Genomic DNA, 22,646 nt, shown 5'->3' on the forward strand with positions numbered 1-22,646 from the left:
TGCCCCAGAGCAACTGCAACCATCTTACCAGACATATTCTAGCCCTTTCTTCCTAGAATTAGACAGTGCTTTGGGGCTCAGTCAAACAGAATAAATCAGATAAAAATAATTAAAAGTCCTGTGGAAAACATCAACTCTTCCCTTTCTCTCTCCTAGTTATTTTCAGCTTTTTAGCTCACATAATTAAGAAGAAGACAATAGCAACAAAAAAAGTTCAGGTACAAGCACAGTTTCTTTGGTAACCTCACATTCATTGTTTCAAAATGTAGTCTAAATTTCATATAGTTATCTACTTTATGACTGTGTGGGAAAAAAAAGAAAATTCGCGAAACAGTTGTCTTTAAATTTTCTTCGTGAAGCAGTAACACAGAGTCAGAAATTGGAAAAGTACAGAATATAATACAGAAGTAATAAAAACACTGTTAACATTTTTAAAAATTATTTTTGAAATCACAAAATATAGAGAACTTTATAGAAATGACAGATTTTCAATATATATTTTTTCTATTTAAATCGTACCACTTAAAATTTAAGTGTATTTTGCCACTTAAAAAAGATCATGTAAATAAATGAGAAGGTTCATGCTACATGCCTCAACGTAAGCCAAATTTATTTATTTTAGAGCACTCCTTCTATTTTAGAATGGTTCCTAACAAATGCAAAGGCTGTTTTTAAAAAAACAAAATTAAGCTTTCAAACCTGCAGATTTCTAATGTTGTCTACAGTTTCTTTGAGCTGATCTCCCTGGGTCCTAGAGTTACTGGCAACTTGAGGATGATTCCATCTACTTTGAAGAGATCCTAGGATTAGCTTATATATTTATGCCATTAGAAAGTGACAAATGATAAGTAAAAATTGCTATAGAATACAGAGAATTGATGAATGGAAAAAAATGCTTTACCATGTCCATGAGGTTTTACTGAGAATTGCCTGCTTAAAAATAAATGTTGTTTTCAGTTGGAAAATAAAATAAGTGGGAAAAGGCTTAAGCTTTTCTCCCATCTATTAGACTTGGATTACAGGTCAGTGGCCTATGTTATTTTGTTCAGCCTGAAGACATTGAGAAGTGCTGCTTGGATTAGGTTCAAAACAATGCCCCAAACCCAATTTCATTTTTCACCATCTGTAGCTCATACCTAGAAATCAGGCTGCATTGTTCTCCCCACCCACTGCAGAGAGTCCTGTGAGATTTGACCTAAGAGGAGCTTTTCAAAATTTTTGCCTGGAGGGATAGGTCATTTAGAAAAATGAAAGCTTAAAAAAGCTGAACTCTGGGGGTTGTTTTGTTTGTTTTGTCTTTGTTTTTTAACTCAGTAGTAAGAAAGTAAACACCATGCAGGTGTAAATATTTTGAATGAAAGTGGAATGAGTGGCATACTCAGGGTTAGTTTCACTGTGGTAGTTCTTTTCCAACTTCCTCATATCCTGTAAGTGAAGGGACTGCAAGTATCTGCCTAAAGCAGATACAGATTTCTTCTATCATAAACTATGTTAAGTACATTTAATTCTAATAGAATCATTTTCTTTCACCCAACACTGTGTTTTGGGTGTCTACCATGTGCCGGATAGTCTCCTAGTTTTGGGGATGTAGTAGCGAATTAGATGGACATAGTCCAGGCTCTCACAGTTTATATTAAATGAAGAACACAGGCAATAAACAAACTGGTAAGCATATAATGAATCAGAAAATAAAACAGAATACTATGATAAAAAGTTATTAGGTGGAGGGAGAAATTTTACATAGTGTGACCAACAAAAGAGATAGTTGAGATGAGATCTAAATGGCAAGAAGGAGCCAGTCATGTAGATAACTGGGAAATAGCATTCCAGACAGAGGAAGTAGCAAGTACAAAGGCCCTGGGGTAGGAATGAGTTTGGAAGACCAGTGTGGCTGTGGGTAGTGAGCTAAGTTTACAGTCAAGTGAAATAAACTCCAAGAAGTAGCCAATAGGGCTCAGATCGTATATAACCTTGTAGGCCATCAGAAGGAATTTGGATTTTAATACTAATGCAATTAGGAGTAATTGGAACATAGTAAGTAAGCTAGTGACATGATCTAATTTAAAATCTATGTAAATTTATGAATTTCATAAAACATGTTAGCTAGGTGGATTGTCAAGATTGACCGTAACAAGAGTGGAAGTCAAGTGTGGTAGGCAGAGTTCCAAGATGAACCCCAAGAATCCTGCCCCTGGTATATATGCTTAGTATATTCCTTTCTCCTTCTGTGTGGACAGAACTTGTAAATAGGGCAAGATTTTATTTCTGGGATTAGGTTCTTTTATGGCTAAAGTGAAAGGATTTTGCAGAGGTTCCCACAAATGGACTCTGAGTTAATCAAAAGGGAGATTATCTTGGGTGGGCCTGACTTACTCAAGGGAGCCCTTAAAAAAGAGATTTTCCTGCTGGCCTAAAGAAGTGAGCTTCCATGTTGCCGAAGGAAGGGGCCACACGGCAAGGATCTAGGGGTAGCCTCTAGTTGCTGAGAGTGACCTTACGCCAATAGTCAGCTATAAAATGGGCACCTCAGTAATTCAAACACAGCGAATTGAATTCTCTCAACAGCCTGAATGAAGACCCTGAGCTTCTGTGGAGATCGCAGGCCCAGCTGACACCTTGATTTCAGCTCAGCAAAGGACCTGGCTAAACTGTGCCTAGATGCCTGACCCACAGAAATTACGAGGTAATAAATTCATGCTGTTTTTCTTTTCTTATTTATTTATTTAAAATTTTTTATTTTTCAGCTTTTAAAAACAGTGGAGTTGAGTAGATTTTAGCTTAATTTACATGAGTAGCAGTGAAGATGAAGAGAAGGCAATAAATTGTACAAATGTTTGGCATAAAATGTACGAAATTGGGAAAAGGTGATATTCATTGAAATGAAGTCTGAGGGAAGAACAGGTTGGCAGAAGGAATGATGGATTAGGAAGCTGCTGTGGGCATGTTAATGTGAGATGTCCCTTAGTTTCCCAAGTGGCCATGGTGGATAGGCAGTTAGACAAATGAGTCTGGAATTGAGAGGGCAGGTTAGAGATGTAAAATTGGTGGTTACCCACATACAGGTGGATTTATAAACCATGGAAATGGGTGTGATAATTTCGGAAGTAAATGGAGGTGAGCGGAAGAGGAAATGCACCTGGGGCTCCCTATGTCTTAGAGGAATGAGCTAAGCGCATTTAATTCTAACAAAAATCCTGTGGGCAAAGCATTATATTTTCATTTTACACCGAAAACACTGAGTCTCAGAAGGTTAAGTGGATCACAGAATGCAGTCAAGCTGGATATTTACACCAAGGACGAATGTTGAAAACACAACCTCTCTTCATTAAAGCCTAGTGTCCTCAACACCAGCTCCCAGGTGAAAAGAGAAAATTCCATATATATTGCAAAACATCCATAAGCTAGAGTACAAACTTGATGTTTTAAGGACATTTTAGAACACCATATAGGAGTGATGGCACCATAGGAGAGACATGCTTTGACCTAAAGCATGTATGTGCGTCAGTGTTGATATTTAGGAAGATGGTGTTGTCGATGCAGTTCTTATGCCCACGTACAAGATCACAGATCATACTGACGAAATACACAGTACTGGTCTTAAAAGAATGGGTGCGGTTGTGGACGTTTACAGCCTTGAAACAGATTTTGGCCGTTAAGAGTGCGATCAGCTGGTATCCACGCTGATTATAGTCCTTTTGATTAATGACTGTTTTGATGATTTCTCAGTCAAAGTCACTTTTCAATTTTGTATTTATGTACTTCCAGAGGTTTCTTTTGAAATATTAATTACTCGTTACTCATGAGCCAGGCTTAGATTTCTAATAGCAATGGCAAAAGTAGAAGCGGCAGCAGCAAAAAATGGTTAGGGATATTGACAATTTCCTACCTGCCAGGCCCTCTGCTAAGGGCCACGGATGCACTATGCCATTTAATCCTCATAATAATGTTATAAGTTCTAGTTTTGCCTCCATTTTACAGATGGAGAAACTGATGTTTGCAGAAGTTAAGCTAATACACGGCAAGACTGAAATCTGAACCAATGTCTAAGTCCAAACTCTGCAGTATCCAAATTTCTTCTCTATTATTTGCCAGAGAAATGCTTTCTTAGAAACACACATTGCTCTTTTCTGCAGGGGGGAATCATAGTAAGTTTTGAAAGTGGCTGTTGCTAGGTAACTGGTTGTTAGCCTTCTTCCTCTGTGATTAATCAAGAAGGGAGGTTAGGGAAGCGGGCTTTGAATTTAGGGTGCCTATAAACACATTTCTTTTACCAGTTCTACGTTTGTGAAGCTATAATAGTTATTATTTAACGTAGAATTAGTGACTGTGCTAATCATTGATAATTCAGCTTCCTTCCAAGCTGTTTTGTATACCCACATATTTCACTGCTGACACCTACAAGCTGAATAATATACTTTGATAATCAGCAAACTACAAAATTTTACTTGTGATATCTTCCATTCTTAATCAGATAGATTTGCCTTTTATGTTATTAATAGCTGTTGCATTTGTTAAGTGAAATTGATGCATCAAAACTCCTCTGTTATGAAAGCAGTAATTGTCCCTAATAATATTTCCCTTAATAACTTTATTTTAATATCAAAAGATTATTCAGTTACTTAGATGATTCCCAGGAACAGTCAGCACTTCATTTATGTCTTGGTACGGTTCAATGCAACCAACGTTTATTGATCACCTACCTGTGCCCCTTGTGGGCTAAAAGATGAAGAAGACAATAATTCATGAAGCCTTTAGAAGTTTGCAATCAGGGGTGGTAGTTGTGCATAAGACAACTTTTGTGGATAAGACAAATTTATAGAAATGTGAGTATAGTTTATGATAAGAGGAGATGGGAATGGAAGTTCTGGAGTAACCGAGCAGAGTTTCAAATGATACAGCATCCACACAAGGAGAGAAAGAAATTGGCAGAATTGGCAGGTCTTTCAAGAACCAGAGTAGAAAGAAATGGGTTACTTACAGGGTGAGATTTATTAACAATAGTGTTAGGAAAGGAGGAGATTGGGTGATGACTAGAAGAGTCTATCAGTGGAGCAGAAGGGTCAGGTAGAGAGCATTGAGCAAGCAGGATTTCCCTAATGAGAAGACGAAACAAAGAATATTTCCAGAATGCCCTATTCCAAGGAATAGTCATAACTAATGGTGAATTAATCACAAGGCAGTCAGAATTCAGGTGTCACAGGTACTAGATTCAAAGATTAAGAACACAAGAAATTTCCTACCTTCTGGCTGAGTGAGAGAATTGGCTTAGTCTTCTCAGTATTGTTCTGAAAATCACTTTCTAAGCTATATATCAGCTTATGACAATGAGGGAGTGGTTCAGTCAAACTAGCCACACTCCCAGCTTTGCAACTCTTTTTAAATAATACTTGTTATGTGTGCAGGTTTATATTTTATAAAAAGAAAATGCGACGCATGAATGCAAATACCCATGGAGTCTTTACTTGTCACTGTCAGCAAACCTGCTTTTTCAAGACTTTTGCCAACATGGCCCCCTCACAGATGGTCAGAGAGGCAATGAGGCTGCAGAGTGAAAAGGGCAATGGGACTCAGGCCAAGTGCCTCCACTGACTAGTGATCATGATTTAAACTCTTGGAGCCTCGGTTTCCTCATCTGTGAAATGAGGGCATGCATACACGTGATTTGAGAGATCTCTGTCTTCACCTGTCCCTTTTCATTATCACGCAGCAGGACACGTCTTTCTTTCCGAAGACTGACATTTCTACTCTTGTTTCTATTCCACTCCACTTCCACCTGACTCTTAGCCAATCAATATATTCTCTCTCTCGCTCTTTTTTCCCCAAACTTCACATAGCTCTGTTTTTACTGTCTCCTTCCCCTGAGTGTAAAACCAGACTGACACTACCCTTGTGCTAAAGGAACACTCTACCTCTGGTTATACCATGCTTGCTCTTTTTTCCTTTTCTTTGTCAAACTTGAAGCAATCATTTAAACTAGCTGCCTTGCCCTCCCACGATGTCCTCACTCCTTAACTCTCTTCAGTCCGAATTCTGCCCCATACCCCACTGTTCCACTGCACCTGCCCTCTTGGAGGACACTGATGAGAACCAAAAGCCTCTTCTCAGCCATCAACCTACTTGGCCCTTACACAACATTGCATGCTCCTGACTCATCCTCCCTTTGGAAAATGGTCTCCTCTGTCTTTCAAAATCCCACATGGGGCTTCCCTGGTGGCGCAGTGGTTGAGAGTCCGCCTGCCGATGCAGGGGACGTGGGTTCGTGCCCCGGTCCGGGAAGATCCCACATGCCACGGAGCGGCTGGGCCTGTGAGCCATGGCTGCTGAGCCTGCGTGTCTGGAGCCTGTGCTCCGCAACGGGAGAGGCCACAACAGTGAGGGGCCCGCGGACCGCAAAAAAAAAAAAAAAAATCCCATGTGCTCCTGGTTCTCCACCTACCTTGATTAACTTTTCTCATCTTCTTTCTTGTTAATATTTCCTATGAATCTATCCAGGTCTCAATTCTTTTAACTTTTTTTCTCCCTATATGACCATTTCTAGAGTCAAGATTTTAATATCTATGTTGATATATATATATAGAGTCCCAAATTTACAACTAATTTCAACAATGTATTTGCAAATGCCTGCTGAAAATCTCCTTGTGGATAGATTCTGAGCAGGCCACTTCAATATACTCAAAATAAAATTTATATATTTCTCTAATGAACCTGCCATGACTTCTCTAGAAGTTCATGTCATCACTATCTATACAGCCATATTGTCAAAATTTCCCAGAGTTGCCTTAACCCCTCCTGACCCTTACATCCTCACACCTAGTTACTCACTACCTTCTGACTGTACAGTGCCCTAAGACTAAATCCCCCCATCACTTCACAGCTAATCTAGTTCTGCCTCTCATCATTTGTCAGTACATTGGTAATAAACTCCTAACTGGTCTCCCGTCCCCAGACTCTTACAACGCCAGTGTGCACACTGCTATTCTCAACTGTGCAAAGACATGCACAGACTACCCATGGCCTCCCTGCAAAACTGATGACACGATTTTTGTGCTTTGATTTTACGGATTATTTGCATTCATTTTCTCCATAAACATGGTGTTTACCTCTTTTAAGATTGGGCCAGGTTACACAGACAGATTTTCTCTACTGATCAAGGGGTGCTGCACACAGCTAGAGTCCTCTTTAAGGATGCATGTTCAACTGTTACTAGGAAGGTAATATTTTAGGGAGACAGACTTTGGGGTCTGACTGATCTTGGTCTGGCTTTCAAACTGCTAAGCTGAATGCCAACTTTCTCAACTCTACTAATAATAGCCAACATTAATGGAGCACATGCTTTGTGTTAGGCACTGTTCTAAGTGCCATTTATTTTATGTAAAACTCAAAACAACTCTCTGAGAGAGCGAGAGATCTTATTATTATCTTCATTTATTTTCTGGCAAAATAACAGGCTTAAAGACATTAAGTACTTTGTCTAAGAGCTGGTATTTGAACACAGACATTTTAATCTCAGAGCTATACCTTTAATTACCACTGTATACCACTTCCACAGCAAGGATATATAGGATTCGTGTGCACTATAATATATGTAATTCATCTGGCAAGGGCTCAATACATGTCACTTTACCTTGTTCCTTATATGTCAAAGAACAAACGTTATGTTTTAAATGTTTTCATGGTTTCCATATATGTATGTTTTGTCTAGACAATGAGATGGAATCTTCTTTCTGGTAACTTTTATTTTTTGCCTTTTCCGAAAGAATTCAAAACCATGCCTTGCACATCGTCAGTCCTCAACAAATGTTTGTTGATTGACTGAGTGAATAAGTGAAGATCTGTTTTTTATTTGCACAGAATAAAATTTAGGTTTCTCAGAATTCATTGTTCTTATTTTCTTTGTGTAAAAAAGAGAACAAAAGACATCACATGTATAATATATAAATATATTTTATGTATAAGTAAATAGATAGATAGACAGATAGATAGATAAGGCTTTTAAATGTGTTATCCAGTCTCTTCCTCCCATAGTTTATTTGTAAGATAGCACCTTTTTCTAAATGTCAAAGGCAGGAAATCATTGACTCTCATGCTTATGTACCCTTTGGAAGTTGGCAAGACCCAAAATGAATTTGTACAAAATGATCGTTGGTATTGCTCAAAAAGATGGCAAGCAGTGTCAAGAGAAAAGTGAGATTATTGTAGTGGATTTGGAAATAAAGGGCGATTTCTCTCTGGCTCCAAACATCTGAACATAGAAAATAAATCTTTTTTATTTTCTGCAGTTTTAAGTTTCTGAAACTTTTTCCAGTGAAACTGAAGGCATTTCATTCCATTGTTGCTTTGGGTTGCTGTTGTATTTTTTAGGGTCAATATTTAAGAAAACATTTATTAAATAGCTAGTTTGTTTAATAGTATCAATTATATTTTGTTACATAAGGTTGTTTTCCCCCTTCTATTTTAATATTTTCTATCAAGAAGGGATACTTTGAGTTTTTTTCCAGTTTTCATATAACTCTTAATGTTAAAGAAAACTTGAAGGAAAAAAACCACTAAATTTTAAAGTACATTTTAAGTATTTTCTAAATTTAAAGAACATTTTGGCCAAATTCCCATGATTAGAAGAACTAGAAGATTAGATAATTGGGGAAAATAGTTACTAAGACATTTTGCCCAAAGTGCTACAATGCTCTCAATCTGTCGTTGCAAATGGATGAATGCATTCAGAGAGTCAAAGGAACAGTTAAATAAAAGAAAGAAAATTTTGTCGATACATTGGGCAAGAACACAAAGACCAAGGGCAAACTCAATGTGGTCATTTTGACAATACCAAGTAATTTCATGGGAATGGTGGAAACCAGCAGTTCTCTAACACCAACGAAGATAAAAAGTAAAAAATTGGTCTAAATTTTAGAAAAAGATTTGCAGAGAGGACTGAAATGTGGAATCTCTTTCTTTGGGGGATTCGTGGGAAAGGACAGAAGTCTAGCTTTCAGAAAGGGATCAAGTACATTTCCTATCTTGAACTAGGAGATAAATGAGATAAATCCTCTCTGCACTAGGAAGTTTAGAAGTCTCCCACTTATAAACCAAATGTCTTTCTAAGGTTCCTTTCTAAGTAGGCCGTTGGAGTACACATGATGGTTGTGTACTAATAGAAACAATAAGCGCACATGGAGGTCTGTGTTATAAATTCCCTAAACTGTTCTGTTAGTGTTCTCTTTTGTACATAAGTTCTCATTCTTTCCACAACGGAGGGTGACATTTTTTGAATCTTGGATTTCTTGGAACATCTTGCAAATAATTTCAGAAAGTTCACAGAGTTTCTGAATCTGTTTCCTAGAGTGTGGTTTTCCTAAATTTTTCTGTGAAAAGGACCTAAATCCTGTTCCAGGCCATCCTCAGCACTGCCCACCTTCCAGGCACTCTGACAATTATCTGTCCTATTAGTCCTTGAAAATATACCTTGGGTGCAGGATCCGATTGAGCTCTCACAAAAAAGCATGGACTTTCAGACTATTGCTTCAATAGTTCTTACATGGTACCAAATATTTTTACATAGTCTACTTCATTTGATTCTCACAATAATCATATGAACTGTGACTATTTTAGGTATGAAAAAATTAAGTCTTGGAAGAGTTATTTACTTTTTATTGTTCAAATTCACAAAGTAAGTGACTGAAAGTTGTGGAATTTTTAACTCAAGTGCTCTGACTGTATCCAAGGTTCCCCATTTTCTGCACTGAAGTAACATCACAGCATTAACTTATATTCAGATTCATACATCTGTCCTTAGAATACTTTATTACTGCTATTTTTGGTAATTGCACAATCCTTCAAATCTTTTTCAACCTCAACACCAAATTTTCTGTAATGAGCAATTCTGTTTCCTGCTCATCATTTAAGTTCAAATGTCAGTTGCAAAACCCTACGTAAATTGTCCCATGTAAACAATCCCCTTTCTTTGTAGGTAACTACCATTTGCAATATTATTTATAATGAAAAGTGTCTTCTGTGTTTGGTGAGCATGGTCATCCAGGAGTTATTTCTTTCAAGGTGACCTTGCAATCTGCAAACACCTGTTAATTCACTATGCCCTACATATTTAACTCCATGGGAACGAGTAGAAGGGCATGTTTCTAGAAATATAGAAGTCTTGAGGGGGAACAAAGGAGAGTTAACTCAATATAGCATCTCTGTCTTTGGATTCTCTGAAACAAGTAAGAATAATTCTCATAATTTGTGTGTTGTCCATTTATTAAATCACCAGGCCAACAATTTTACTTACATATTGAAATGCTCAGCGAAGATCAAGTTGGTGGAGGTACCAGTGATCGTTGTCAATCCACCAATGGTAGAAGAGTAAGCAACGCACAGGCACATAAGTTTACACATCATGTGGTCCTTCTTTGTTCGATATTTGTTTCCTGTGCCTGAATTCTGTTCAACAATAAAACGTACTATGAGAACAGCTCTGTTTGTGGTCATAACAAGCAGTAATAGCATTTGTTATGGGCTGAATGTTTGTGTCCACCCCACCGCAAAATTCATATGTTGAAAGCCCTAACCCCCAATCAGATGGTATTTGGAGATGGAGACTCTGGGAGGAAATAGGGTTAGATGAGGTCGTGATGGTCAGGGCCTTGCATGATGGCATTAGTGCTCTTGTAAGAGAAGGCACCAGAGAGCTTGATCTTTCTCTCTCTGCCATGTGAGATCACAGAGAGAAAGCAGCCATCTGCAACCTAAGGAGAGAGCTCTCATCAGACACTAATCCTGCTGGTACCTTGATCTTGGATTTTCAGGTTCTAGAACTGGGAGAAATAAATTCCTGCTTTTTAAGTTACCCGGTCTATGGTATTTTGTTATGGCAGCCCAATAATGCAACATTTATCTTTCCATCAATAGAAATGTTAACAATAAAAATACATAACCACTGAAATATTTTACACAGTTTCATTCATTCATCCTTCTTTCTTATTCCTGAGCCAACTCTTAACTTCCTTTCTTCCCTTCTCACCAAACACTCCCAAATCTTTCCAGGATTTTCCCTCTGAACTGGTGGTACATGGTCAGTGAATTGCTAAACCTCTTGTTGGCATGTTTCTTTATTTTGGCACTTTCACTGATCCTCCCCAGAGGATACCACTACTTGTGAAATTGAACGTTTTCACCCTCTATACTTCACTGTTGAGAGAGAGAGTCAGTGTCCTCCTTGTTCCCCACCCTCTTCCAGAACATTAATCCTCTACTGACATGAAAACTAATCGATTTCTCTTTAAGGCTCATATAATTTGGCTCTTTCTCTGCCTATTCTTTTGAACAGGATGTTCTGATCTCCCAGTCACCCACTGCCATCACTTAAGATGACATGCCCATCTGGCACACAACATTCCTCATCCTGCAAATCCTGTCAGCATCTGGATAACTATACCGTCTTCATGAGTAACCCCTTAAATATCCCGGCTTTACACATTTCTTAAATCTCATTTCCAGAGACCTTCGACTCCGCTCTTCCTGTCACCCTCTCCTCTAGTTCCTGGACAATAGCACATTCTCAGATGGCTCCATCTGAAAAAAATCACTATTTCTAATGTTTCTGTTTAAGAATAGAGCTCCCTAAGGTGCAATACAAAAGCAGCTTCATTCCTTCTCTCACCTGTGATCCATGTAACACACTCTGTTGGTCTGATTCTTGCTATCCCTGGGGTGAAATCTGGAGTAGAATCTATAACATTTTTGGTCACTTCATTTAATAGAGTCTTTCAGTCATGTTTAGTTTAAAAAAAAAAAAAAGCAACCTCATTTCAGTAGCTGAAATAAAGAGTCCTCTACTAGCAAAAGTCCAAACTTTAGTAAAGTTAAACTTTTACTTGTCCCCTAGATCAGGCTTGCTGAAAAGCCCATAGTTGGAAGTGGGTTTGTGGGTTTGTATTGTTCTCTCTCTTCTAGCTCCAATTTCTCCCACCATTTGCTAGTTCTAGCTTCTAAATCCTCCATATTTGGAGTGGCAAGGGATGGACAGTATCGGGAGAAGAGCAGTAAGGATTAGGAGAGGTCTTAGTTGACTGGTTTAAATAAGATACGATGTTAGTACTCTTTATGGTTTTTTTTTAAACATCTTTATTGGAGTATAATTGCTTTATAATGGTGTGTTAGTTTCTGCTTTATAACAAAGCGCATCAGCTATACATATACATATATCCCCATATCTCTTCCCTCTTACGTCTCGCTCCAACCCTCCCTATCCCACCCCTCTAGGTGTTCACAAAGCACGGAGCTGATCTCCTTGTGCTATGTGGCTGCTTCCCACTAGCTATCTATTTTACATTTGGTAGTGTATATATGTCCATTTGCATAGCAAAGGAAGCCATAAACAAGACGAAAAGACAATGCTCAGAATGGGAGAAAATATTTGCAAATGAAGCAACTGACAAAGGATTAACCTCCAAAATATACAAGCAGCTCATGCAGCTCAATACCAAAAAAAAAAAAAAAAAAAAACCCAATCCAAAAACGGGCAGAAGACCTAAATAGACATTTCTCCAAAGAAGACATACAGATTTCTCTTTATGTTTGATGGATGTTCCAGATGGCCTCATCTGGTGGGCGGTATTATGGATTTTATGCGTCATGGTGCTTTTAGAGATTCCTGTCACCCAAATAAGAACATCAGGTTGCTGCTCCTTCTGTGGAGTAATGCACCTCTTCCACTATGACACCCTGTGGTTTCTGCATGTGATGGTCACCCGATCTCTTGATGCAGAGGTCGCCTTGCCCTGTCAAGAAGCTGTCTTGGGGAAAGTTGCTTTTAAAATGACCCCAAATACCACTCCTGTCACACATCTGGCTCATGGGAAACAGGCACCTCTGCTCCGTTCGCAGTGAAAGTACAGCTGACTCTCCATTGGATAAGGAGACTCATCAGTGACTTTCACTTTTAAATGTTTCAAGAGTATGTCAAATACTAGTCCACTGATCTCTAGGAAACAGAGTCTCAGGTTTTCCAAGTGGTGATTCCTCAATATCTATTGCACTGTCTCAAGGTAAATGGAAGGCTCCCCTGCCAAAAAATAGATCATACAAGTTGGAGTTTAGGAAAATATTCTAAATTTCTCCAAAGGTAGACTGTCTCTCAACCTTCTCATTTTCAACACTAAATTTAAGAGTCTAAAACTGTTTTTTGGTCACTTGCTTTGCAAATCCTGTGTAAGTGAAACACAGGAGTACTTATGGTATGTGCTTGATATGACAGTTCTTCAGGGATAGAAAGAGCCTTGTTTTACCACTCCATTAACCAAGAATTCTGCAGTTTACCACAGCTTCTTTTCCAACTTAGCTGTTGAATTACTTCTGTCCCTGTTGTCCTTTGACTCTATTGACAAGTCTTGGTCACTAAAGCATCTAGTTATTATTTCCAATAGTTTGGTCCTCTCCTTTCTTCACTTCCTTTCTTATCCAGTTTAGATTTCTTGGTAAACCAATTCAGTAACTTTCTTTTTTAAGTCATTTTTTTTAACATCTTTATTGGGGTATAATTGCTTGACAGTGGTGTGTTAGTTTCTGCTTTATAACAAGGTGAATCAGTTATACATATATCCCCATATCTCCTCCCTCTTGCGTCTCCCTCCCTCCCACCCTCCCTATCCCACCCCTCTAGGTGGTCAAAAGCATTTATTTTTATTTTTTTGCGGTACATGGGCCTCTCACTGTTGCGGCCTCTCCCATTGCGGAGCACAGGCTCCGGAAGCGCAGGCTCAGCGGCCATGGCTCACGGGCCCAGCCGCTCCACGGCATGTGGGATCTTCCCGGACCGGCGCACGAACCCGTGTCCCCTGCATCGGAAGGCGGACTCTCAACCAGTGCGCCACCAGGGAAGCCCCAAATGCATTTATTTTTAAAGCCACTTTATTGAGGTATGATTGATATGTAAAATGTTGTACGTATTTAATATATACAACTTGATGAGTTTGAGGATAATTATACACCCATGAAGCCATAACCACCATCAGTAACTTTCTCAGCAAAACCCTAAACTCTCTTGTCTCTCTTTAGAATGATAGTTCTTTAGCAAAATTTTAACTTTGGATTAACCCAACAATTTACTTTCTCTGCGTCACGTCTGCCCCTGAGCAGCCAAGTTCTGTTGATGAAAATTACAGAGTAGGGCTTCCCTGGTGGCGCAGTGGTTAAGAATCCACCTGCCAATGCAGCGGACACGGGTTCGAGCCCTGGTCCGGGAAGATCCCACAGGCCGCAGAACAACTAAGCCTGTGCACCACAACTACTGAGCCTGTGCTCTAGAGCCCCTGCTCTGCAACAAGAGAAGCCACCGCATGAGGAGCCCGCGCACCACAACAAAGAGTAGCCCCTGCTCGCCGAAACTAGAGAAAGCCCATATACAGCAACGAAGACCCAATGCAGCCAAAAATAAATAAAGTAAATAAATTTATAAAAAAAAAAAAAAAGAAAATTACACACAGTAGAGGAGATTAGGCTCCCAACGTTCATGGTCACAACTTTCAACTGCTTTGTTACTGCTGCACCTCTACCCTGCTGTGTTTCTCTCACCAAATGATTCTACCTGTCTCCACAAGAAAACTTAAAACCTTCCCACTTCTCTTTTCACCTCCCTCCTCTCACTCTTCACGGGTAGCTCTGCCTCCTATTCCACACAGAAAATAGAAGCTGGTAGAAGTCTCCCTGTCAAAGGTAGAAACATACTTGCATCTGCCCTTCCTTCCGTATTCTACATACAAAGAGAGTAAATCTCTCTCCTCCAACTAGTTTCTGAACCCCAATCTCTCAGGCCTTCTCAGAAACCTTATACAATAGACTTCACTAGAATTTTCCCACCAAAGTTTAATCATTTTCAAGTCATCTTTCCAAAAGAAAAACAGAAGGCCTTCTTAACCCCCCCCCTCAATGAAACTACTGCCCACAGCACATCCATTTTCACAGCCAAACTACTCAAGAGTTGTCTGCATTCACTGACTCCATTGCTTTAACCTCTCCAGTCTGGCTTCTGTCTCTTCAATCCACCAATACGTACTTGCTATGATTATTGATAACCTCCATATTACTAAACCCAATAGATATTGTTCAGTGTCAGGTTTGTAGACCTCTCAGCAGCACCTAAGATAGTTGATCACTCCTTCCTGCTGCAGAACTCTTCTTTGGGCTCTGTGATATCTCAGTCCTCTGGGTTTTCTTCTACATTTCTGCCTGTTCCTCTGTCTCCCTTGCCAGTTCATTTTCCTTGATCCTTCCTTAAAACTGGAATTTCTTGAAACTCTGTCATAAGTACTTGTCTCTTCTCATAGTAATATTTCTCCTTAGGAAATCTCATATGTTTTCATTGTTTTAATGAAAGATAAAAGCAGACCACCAAACTTGTTTTCAGCCAGACTTCTCCTTTTAGACCTATCAATCCAATTGTCTGTTCGACATAATTTGAATGTCTTAAATAAAACTCCAATCCCCAAATGTTCAAAACCGAACTCAGTATTTCCTTCCTCAAACCCTGTTCTTCAGGATCATCTATATAAGCTAATAGCATCACCATCACCACGATTACAAACACTTAGAGTGTGCCTAGTATGCAAAAGCACTGCTTCAGGTTAAAATCAAATAAATGATTTAATTCACATTTTTCTTACAACACAATGAGGGTAGTACTGCTAGTATCCCACTTTACACATGAAGACATGAAGCACAGAGAGGTTAAATGGCTTCCCAAGGTTATAGAGCCTGGAAATGGTAGACTTGAATTTTGAGACCATGGAGGGCTCATAGCCTCAGCCACTACACAATATTTCTCATCCTCCTTGAAATCATTCTTTTCCTCATCCCACCAAATCCTGTCAATTGTATCTTCTTAAATACATCTGGAGTCTGTTGGGTTTTTTCCATCTCCACTATCACGTTTGGTCTAAGTCATCGTTATCTCTGATTTGAGTTACTGTAATCACCTCTTTATAGGTCTCCAATTCTTGCCTATTTCAGACCTGTCTTGCACACTGAGCCTTTAAAGAAAAAAGAACTGGATGTATTTAAGAAATATGCGGACAGAAGAATTGCCCCGTTTCATACAGATAAGCATGCTGTGTGTGACATTGGTACTGAAAGATCCTTTTGAGAAATCATGATAGGAAAAAATGTCTGCTCACTAAAAGCCATCATGGATGTGGGAATGGCATTTAGCATGGCAGGGTCAGGACATTGGATTGTAATTTGCCTTTTACTTTCTAATTAACTTAAAGGTTAGCCCCCAAAGGTATCTACCCTTCACCCCAAATAAATTAATTTACAGATGTCTCCCTTTGCCTTATATTTCCTACATGGGAATGATTTGTATTTTCTACATGATAAAACTTTCCATTGAAAATTTGAAAAATAAAGGATATGTAAATAAAAGAGTAAAATAAGTTTAAAAGTTCTTATCAGTGATACAAAATGACAAATGAAACTTAGAGCTTAACTATTAGCTATTTTACTAAAGGAGAGACTTCAAACACAAATCAGAAAGTGATATATAATTTGGATATTATTAAATTGATAATAAGAAATGGAAACTTAAAGACGTAATGTGCATGTAATTTCTCATCATCACATTAAAACTTTCAAAAATACAAAGAAAAAATTGGATTTCATAAAAAATTGGACTTCATATATGTATATATGCAGTCATATATATAAAATGATAAAACTGCACTGACAGGTATAAAATTAAAAAATCAAAATAGAAAAATATTGACATGTTTGCATGCTTTAGACCTTATGGACTTCTCGTACTTTTTTCCTATATAAAGACTTTAAAACATACATGAATGCTACAGCACAAAAGGTGATGTTTCTGCAAATATCGTGGACAATTTAGAAAAGCATTACAAATTCAAGTTAAATTCAAGTCCTGCAGTAAATGGTAATGGTAATATATCATAAAACACATCAAGGGTTAAGCAGAGGTCTTTGGGAGGTGGCATGGGGCGCACCACTTGCGTTATCTAGCCAGTAAACATGAATCCCATGCAGTCAGCTCTACTGTTTTTACTTAAGGCCTGGAATTGCTGGACTGAACTACTGTGAAGAGACGATACTGCAGTAAGGGGTAAAAGTTGAGGACCAGAGGGATAGTAGTAGAGAGCAATGGGCAGGAAAATACAGCTCTTAAGGAAGTCTGAGATGAGCCACTACTTAAGCCAACGATTGGTACAGAAACTATAAAAGGGAGTGGGGGGTGTCCTTAGCAAATTAATCTTCTGCTCAAGGCAGTAGTTTCAACCTGAGACCAAGTGTTTGACCCTAATCTAAGAGGGTGTTGGAATAAGTCACTCACGGTAGAAAGTAAGATTCAGACCCTGAGAGCACATATTTGCAGATTATCAGACTAATCATTACATTTTTCCATGAGTGGAGGAGGAATTGGGGGGGGGGGTAATATATTTTCCTAGGAGTTCGGGAGAGAAAAAAAAATCCAAAGTGAAGAAGGGAGAAGCAAAGTGTCTAGAGGGGTGAGGCTGGAGACAGTCAGGGATGAAGTGGCCAGAGAAAACCTCTTGTGCTGGTGACCAAAGGACATTGCCATGGCTATACTGTGAATGGGAAAGTACTTGTTTTATGTTTCATGATGAGAGACTTCTGTGAAATTAAATGTACAGAACGATGTAATTTAAAAAAAAATTATATCTACATACACATATGTGCCTAGAAATAAGACTGAAATGAAATGTGTCAAGATATGAGAGTACCTGCTACCTTCTTGATACTTTTTGTATCTTCCACAATCATAAAAAAGTTTTTTTAACATATAAAAGAATCATAGACTATTAGAACAGATAGTATTTAGAGATAATCTGGTACACAGACCTGAATTTTCAGAAGAGCAAAAATAAATCTCAGTGTGACATAATGGTCACAGCAGAATTGAAGCAGATTTCTGTGTATCCAAGTTCCCTCTCAGTAATTTCCCTTGTGTCATCTTGCCTTCCAGAACACTTTTTATTTATGTGAGTTTTTTAGCCTACATCTAAAACTTTACATTTAATTACATTTCATATTGCTTAGTGTGTTTTTATTCAATCCCAGTTGTCATCGTACATTCGTATTTCCCACAAATATATAACATCTAAGACCTTGTGAGTATGTCTCACAACTTCTTTCAAGTGACTGAAAACATTTTGTCCAGGACATGACCAAATTCAGAATCCTAAGATAACTGGGTGGTGCTCAAGGGTCATTTCTGAACAGAAATCCTGCAGGTCCAGATATAACTCACTATTGCCACCTGGTGGTAGTGATTGCAGACTCCAGTGATTAGCACCAACCCCGGGTGCTAATAATGCATACAAGAATCACCATGAACTAAACCAGTGGTCTCCAATGCAGTGTACTAAATAATTCATTTGGGTGAGTGTGGTATAAAAACATTAGGGGTTCTATTTATATTTCTATATTTATTCAAGGCAAACTGAACAAAATATTAGTTCCTGCTAACCATTTTCTGCTTGCCAAAGACAGCCAGTTTAAAATCTTCCAGCTCTTTTTGGACATTTATTTGCACTTACTTTAACAGTATTCATATGATACCATCTCTTGATTTCTCAGTTAAAAGCATTACAGTTAAAACTCCACTATGTTAGATGATGAGAATTTAGCTATCTTTCACAGCATCCTCCACTGAACACACTTATACTTTTCATGTCTCCATCGTTCTCCCATTATGGCTATATCATAAGTTTGCTTAGAGCAGAGTTCAGTGTTCAGAATGTTGTCTAGATATCTGTTAACAGCTGAGCGATGGGATTTATATTACTTTTGTTTTGTGTCCCCCGCTTACTTGCTTAGCTTTCTAAGTGGATACCCTAAATCAGCCCCAAATATTCCCTGGTTGTTTAAATCTTCCCTTCGAACAATCAAGTGACAGGACACCTAATCTACATCAAATATTCTACCAATTTCATTGTCTTAGAGACATCTCTTCCAGGGCTTTTCTGCTTGTCCTACATCTAGTCATTTTCTTCCTTGAAGCCATTTCCCCCTTATTGCCTGGGAGTTCCCAGTGTTGGTATAAAGAAGTCTTCTGCCATTCTTTTCATCTTAAGGAATCTGTTTTTCCCCCTTTCTGGAAACTTTTAGGGTCTCTCTTCATTCACCATGTTCTGAACTCTCAGTGCCCTTCCCTGTGTGCATCTGTTTCGTCAGTTTTGCTGGCACGCAGCGGGACTTTATGTCATAAAAATTATATTCTTCTGTTATGGAAGTTTTCTTGAGTTTTGATGTAATCTCAGTTTTCTCTTTTCTTTTTCTGAAACTCCTATTATTTTCTTATCTGTTTCTTCCTTGTATACTAAAATTTCCACTTATGTTTTGTATCTTTACATTATATTGATATTTTGTATTTTATGTATTTTCTATTTTATTTATATATTTATTTTTTGCTTCTCGTGCCTCTTTTATAGAATGTCATTCATATTTCATGAATGCAATTTCTTTGTTCGCCTCTCTGAATATATTAATGATAGTTTCTTGTCTTGTGTTTTCAACTTCTTGCACAGTCTCTGTTTCCTGCAAGTTTCTGTCTCCTTTTTGTTTGTTTGGGTCTCTCTCTTTCATGCCTGAGGCTGTCTTCAGATATCCAGGAACTTTGGTGGTTTGCTCATATTTAAGGCAGTGAAAAGCTGGTTGGAAGTCCTGTACATGTGCTTTGGGATTTGTTGTTGACTGTGGGCACATATATAGTATCATCTGACTGGAGCTTTTTTTGAGAAAACCCAATGCTATATATTTTCATCTTTTCTCTTGTGCTCATTGCATTCCCCAAAGAAAAACCTCCTGGTTCCTTGCCTACTGTCACCTGGAGGGAATAGGCCTGGCTGTTGGGGACAGTGGGGTGGAAGGTGGGGCTCTCACCATTCAACATATTAACTGTTACTCAGTGTCCCTGTTTTCATTGTGAAATCTGTTCCTGACCCTGAACTCCTTCCTGTCTGCTTTACTGTGTCAAAAGACTACACTTCCCGGCTTCCCTGGTGACGCAGTGGTTGAGAGTCCGCCTGCTGCAGGGGACGCGGGTTTGTGCCCCGGCCCGGGAAGATCCCACATGCTGCGGAGCGGCTGGGCCCGTGAGCCATGGCCGCTGAGCCTGCGCGTCCGGAGCCTGTGCTCCGCAATGGGAGAGGCCACAATGGTGAGAGGCCCGCGTACTGCAAATAAATAAATAAATAAATAAAGACTACACTTCCGTTTGGTGGAGGAGCAGCAGCTGCATCCATGTAGAGGTTGGGAAGAAATTTGTGGATTTAACTGTTGCATAAAATTTTTTTACTTACCCTCACTTTTCAACATTTTGAAAAACTTTGAGGGCTGCTGCTAGGTAAATTAGATTGTTTTTTTTTTTTTTAGACATCTTTATTGGAGTATAATTGCTTTACAGTGGTCTGTTAATTTCTGCTTTATAACAAAGTGAATCAGTTATACATATACGTATGTCCCCATATCCCCTCCCTCTCGTGTCTCCCTCCCTCCCACCCTCCCTATCCCACCCCTCTAGGTGGACACAAAGCACCGAGCTGATCTCCCTGTGCTATGCGGCTGCTTCCCACTAGCTATCTATTTTACATTTGGTAGTGTATATATGTCCATGCCACTCTCTCACTTTGTCCCAGCTTACCCTTCCCCCAGCCTGATAAGAAGATGTGGTACATATATACAATAGAATATTACTCAGCCATAAAAATAAACGAAATTGAGTTGTTTGTAGTGAGGTGGATGGACCTAGAGTCTGTCATACAGAGTGAAGTAAGTCAGAAAGAGAAAAACAAATACTGTACGCTAACACATATATATGGAATCTAAAAAAAAAAAAAAAGGTCATGAAGAAGCTAGGGGCAGAACAGGAATAAAGACGCAGACCTACTAGAGAATGGACTTGAGATTGCTTACTTTTGTAACTTACTGTTGACTTAGAATTCCACTTTCATGGGATAACTGAGGCATCTTTAACTTTCCAGCTTCCAAAATGATTTTGCTGTCATCTCCTCTCTTGATATTTTTATATTTGTGACGTATGACTTAAAAATCTATTCTTGTTTTAATGGAGATTTGGGATAGAGTGAAGGTAAATGGACCTATTCAATCTGCCATCTTATTGGAAGACGCGATATTTCTCTTTTTACATTAAAAAATCCCCAAGAAATAAATGATTCTTGACTAATAATTATTGCACAGATTGACCTTAGTGCCTTCATGGCCCATACATTGGTGGATGATGGAGGTAAAGGGAGAGGAGAGGAAAGCTCCATGTGCACAGAGGGACTGACAATAGGGCCCTGCCCACTTCGTTCACTCTCGGCATATTGAGTTTATATGGGCTTGGTAAGTGGATAACAAATTATCCTTTCTAGTTTTAATTAAACTAGCCCTCCCATAATGTGCTTACGGCTGTACATGATTTCTACAGGAAATGACTTATGTAAAAAAAAAAAAAAAAACGCACACACCTAGAATGAAGATAATACAAGAAAATATAATATAAATATAAAATATATCCTTCTCCTACTTGTGATATGAATTCTTCATGAAGATCTAGAGAAGATCTAATTAGCAATAACCTGAACAACTCAGAAGAGCTGGTAACAGATTTGAAGTTATCAATAAGACTCCTTGAAATAGGATTCATACCCACTGTAGTTAATAAAGAATTATGATGCATATTGTGAATTGGGATATTTGTTTATATAGTAATAGTATAACAAATAGATATTCAAAATTTAGCACTCGAGACAGGACTTTTCGTAAAAATTCTGTTTCTAGCAATGTCAAAAATCAATTAAATCCAGGATTTATTTTACAAAATGTTATATCCTAAATGTTAAGTATGTAGAAGCTTCCTTTGTAATTTCTTAGTGAAGAGCAAAAAATCAAAACATACATGCTATTAGAAAAAAATCCTGTTCTTTTTATAGTGGTAAAAATGACTGAAATGATATATAAATAATATAGCAGCATAGGACGTCAGTATAAGTGTGTGTGTGTGTGTGTGTGTGTGTGTGTGTGTGTGTAGGATATAAATAATAAAGAACAAAAAGAAAATAAAAAAGAAGGCAGGAAAGAGAGATGGAAAGAATAAATATTTAGAAAAAATAGAAATCTGGCACTAAAAATTATTCTAAATTTATAAAGTCACAGAGAGTTCAAGGGGATCAAACTTGTCAGGCAAAAATTTCTAACCTGGATAAAAATGCAAAAGCCAACAATATGCTTTTTATAAGAGAAACATCTGAAGTATAAGGACATAGAACTGTTGAAAGTGAAGGGATAGAAGTAATGTCAGGTAAACACTAACCTAAAGAAAGCTGGCATTGCTATTACATTACCATCAGACAAACTCAAAGACCCCAAAACATTACCATAGATTGAGAGGGACACTGCAAAATGGTAAAAGTGTTAATTAACCAGGAACATATAAACATTCTAAACATTATTATGTGATAGGGACATAATAACATAATCTGAAAATATATAGAAACCAAAATTGACAGAACTATCAGGAGAAATAGATATAGCCACATCATGGAGGGAGATTTTAACAAAACAGTTGCATTAATTGCTGGGTTAAGCAGACAAAAAATTGTTAGGTCACAGACAATTTG

At 38.3% G+C, this 22,646-nt stretch overlaps 1 protein-coding gene across 1 annotated transcript in view; it reads right to left on the reverse strand.

Annotated features, from left to right (window-relative positions):
* SLC13A1 (solute carrier family 13 member 1) overlaps positions 1-22,646 on the reverse strand; it is a 112,059-nt gene that overhangs the window by 56,559 nt on the left and 32,854 nt on the right. Inside the window, exon 7 of the mRNA XM_065883419.1 lies at positions 10,283-10,434. Within this exon, the coding sequence (XP_065739491.1) occupies positions 10,283-10,434 (152 nt within the window). The remainder of the gene's footprint in view (positions 1-10,282; positions 10,435-22,646) is intronic.

This window comes from Phocoena phocoena, chromosome 9 (genome assembly GCF_963924675.1).
Source record: "Phocoena phocoena chromosome 9, mPhoPho1.1, whole genome shotgun sequence".
Taxonomy (NCBI): Eukaryota; Metazoa; Chordata; class Mammalia; order Artiodactyla; family Phocoenidae; genus Phocoena; species Phocoena phocoena.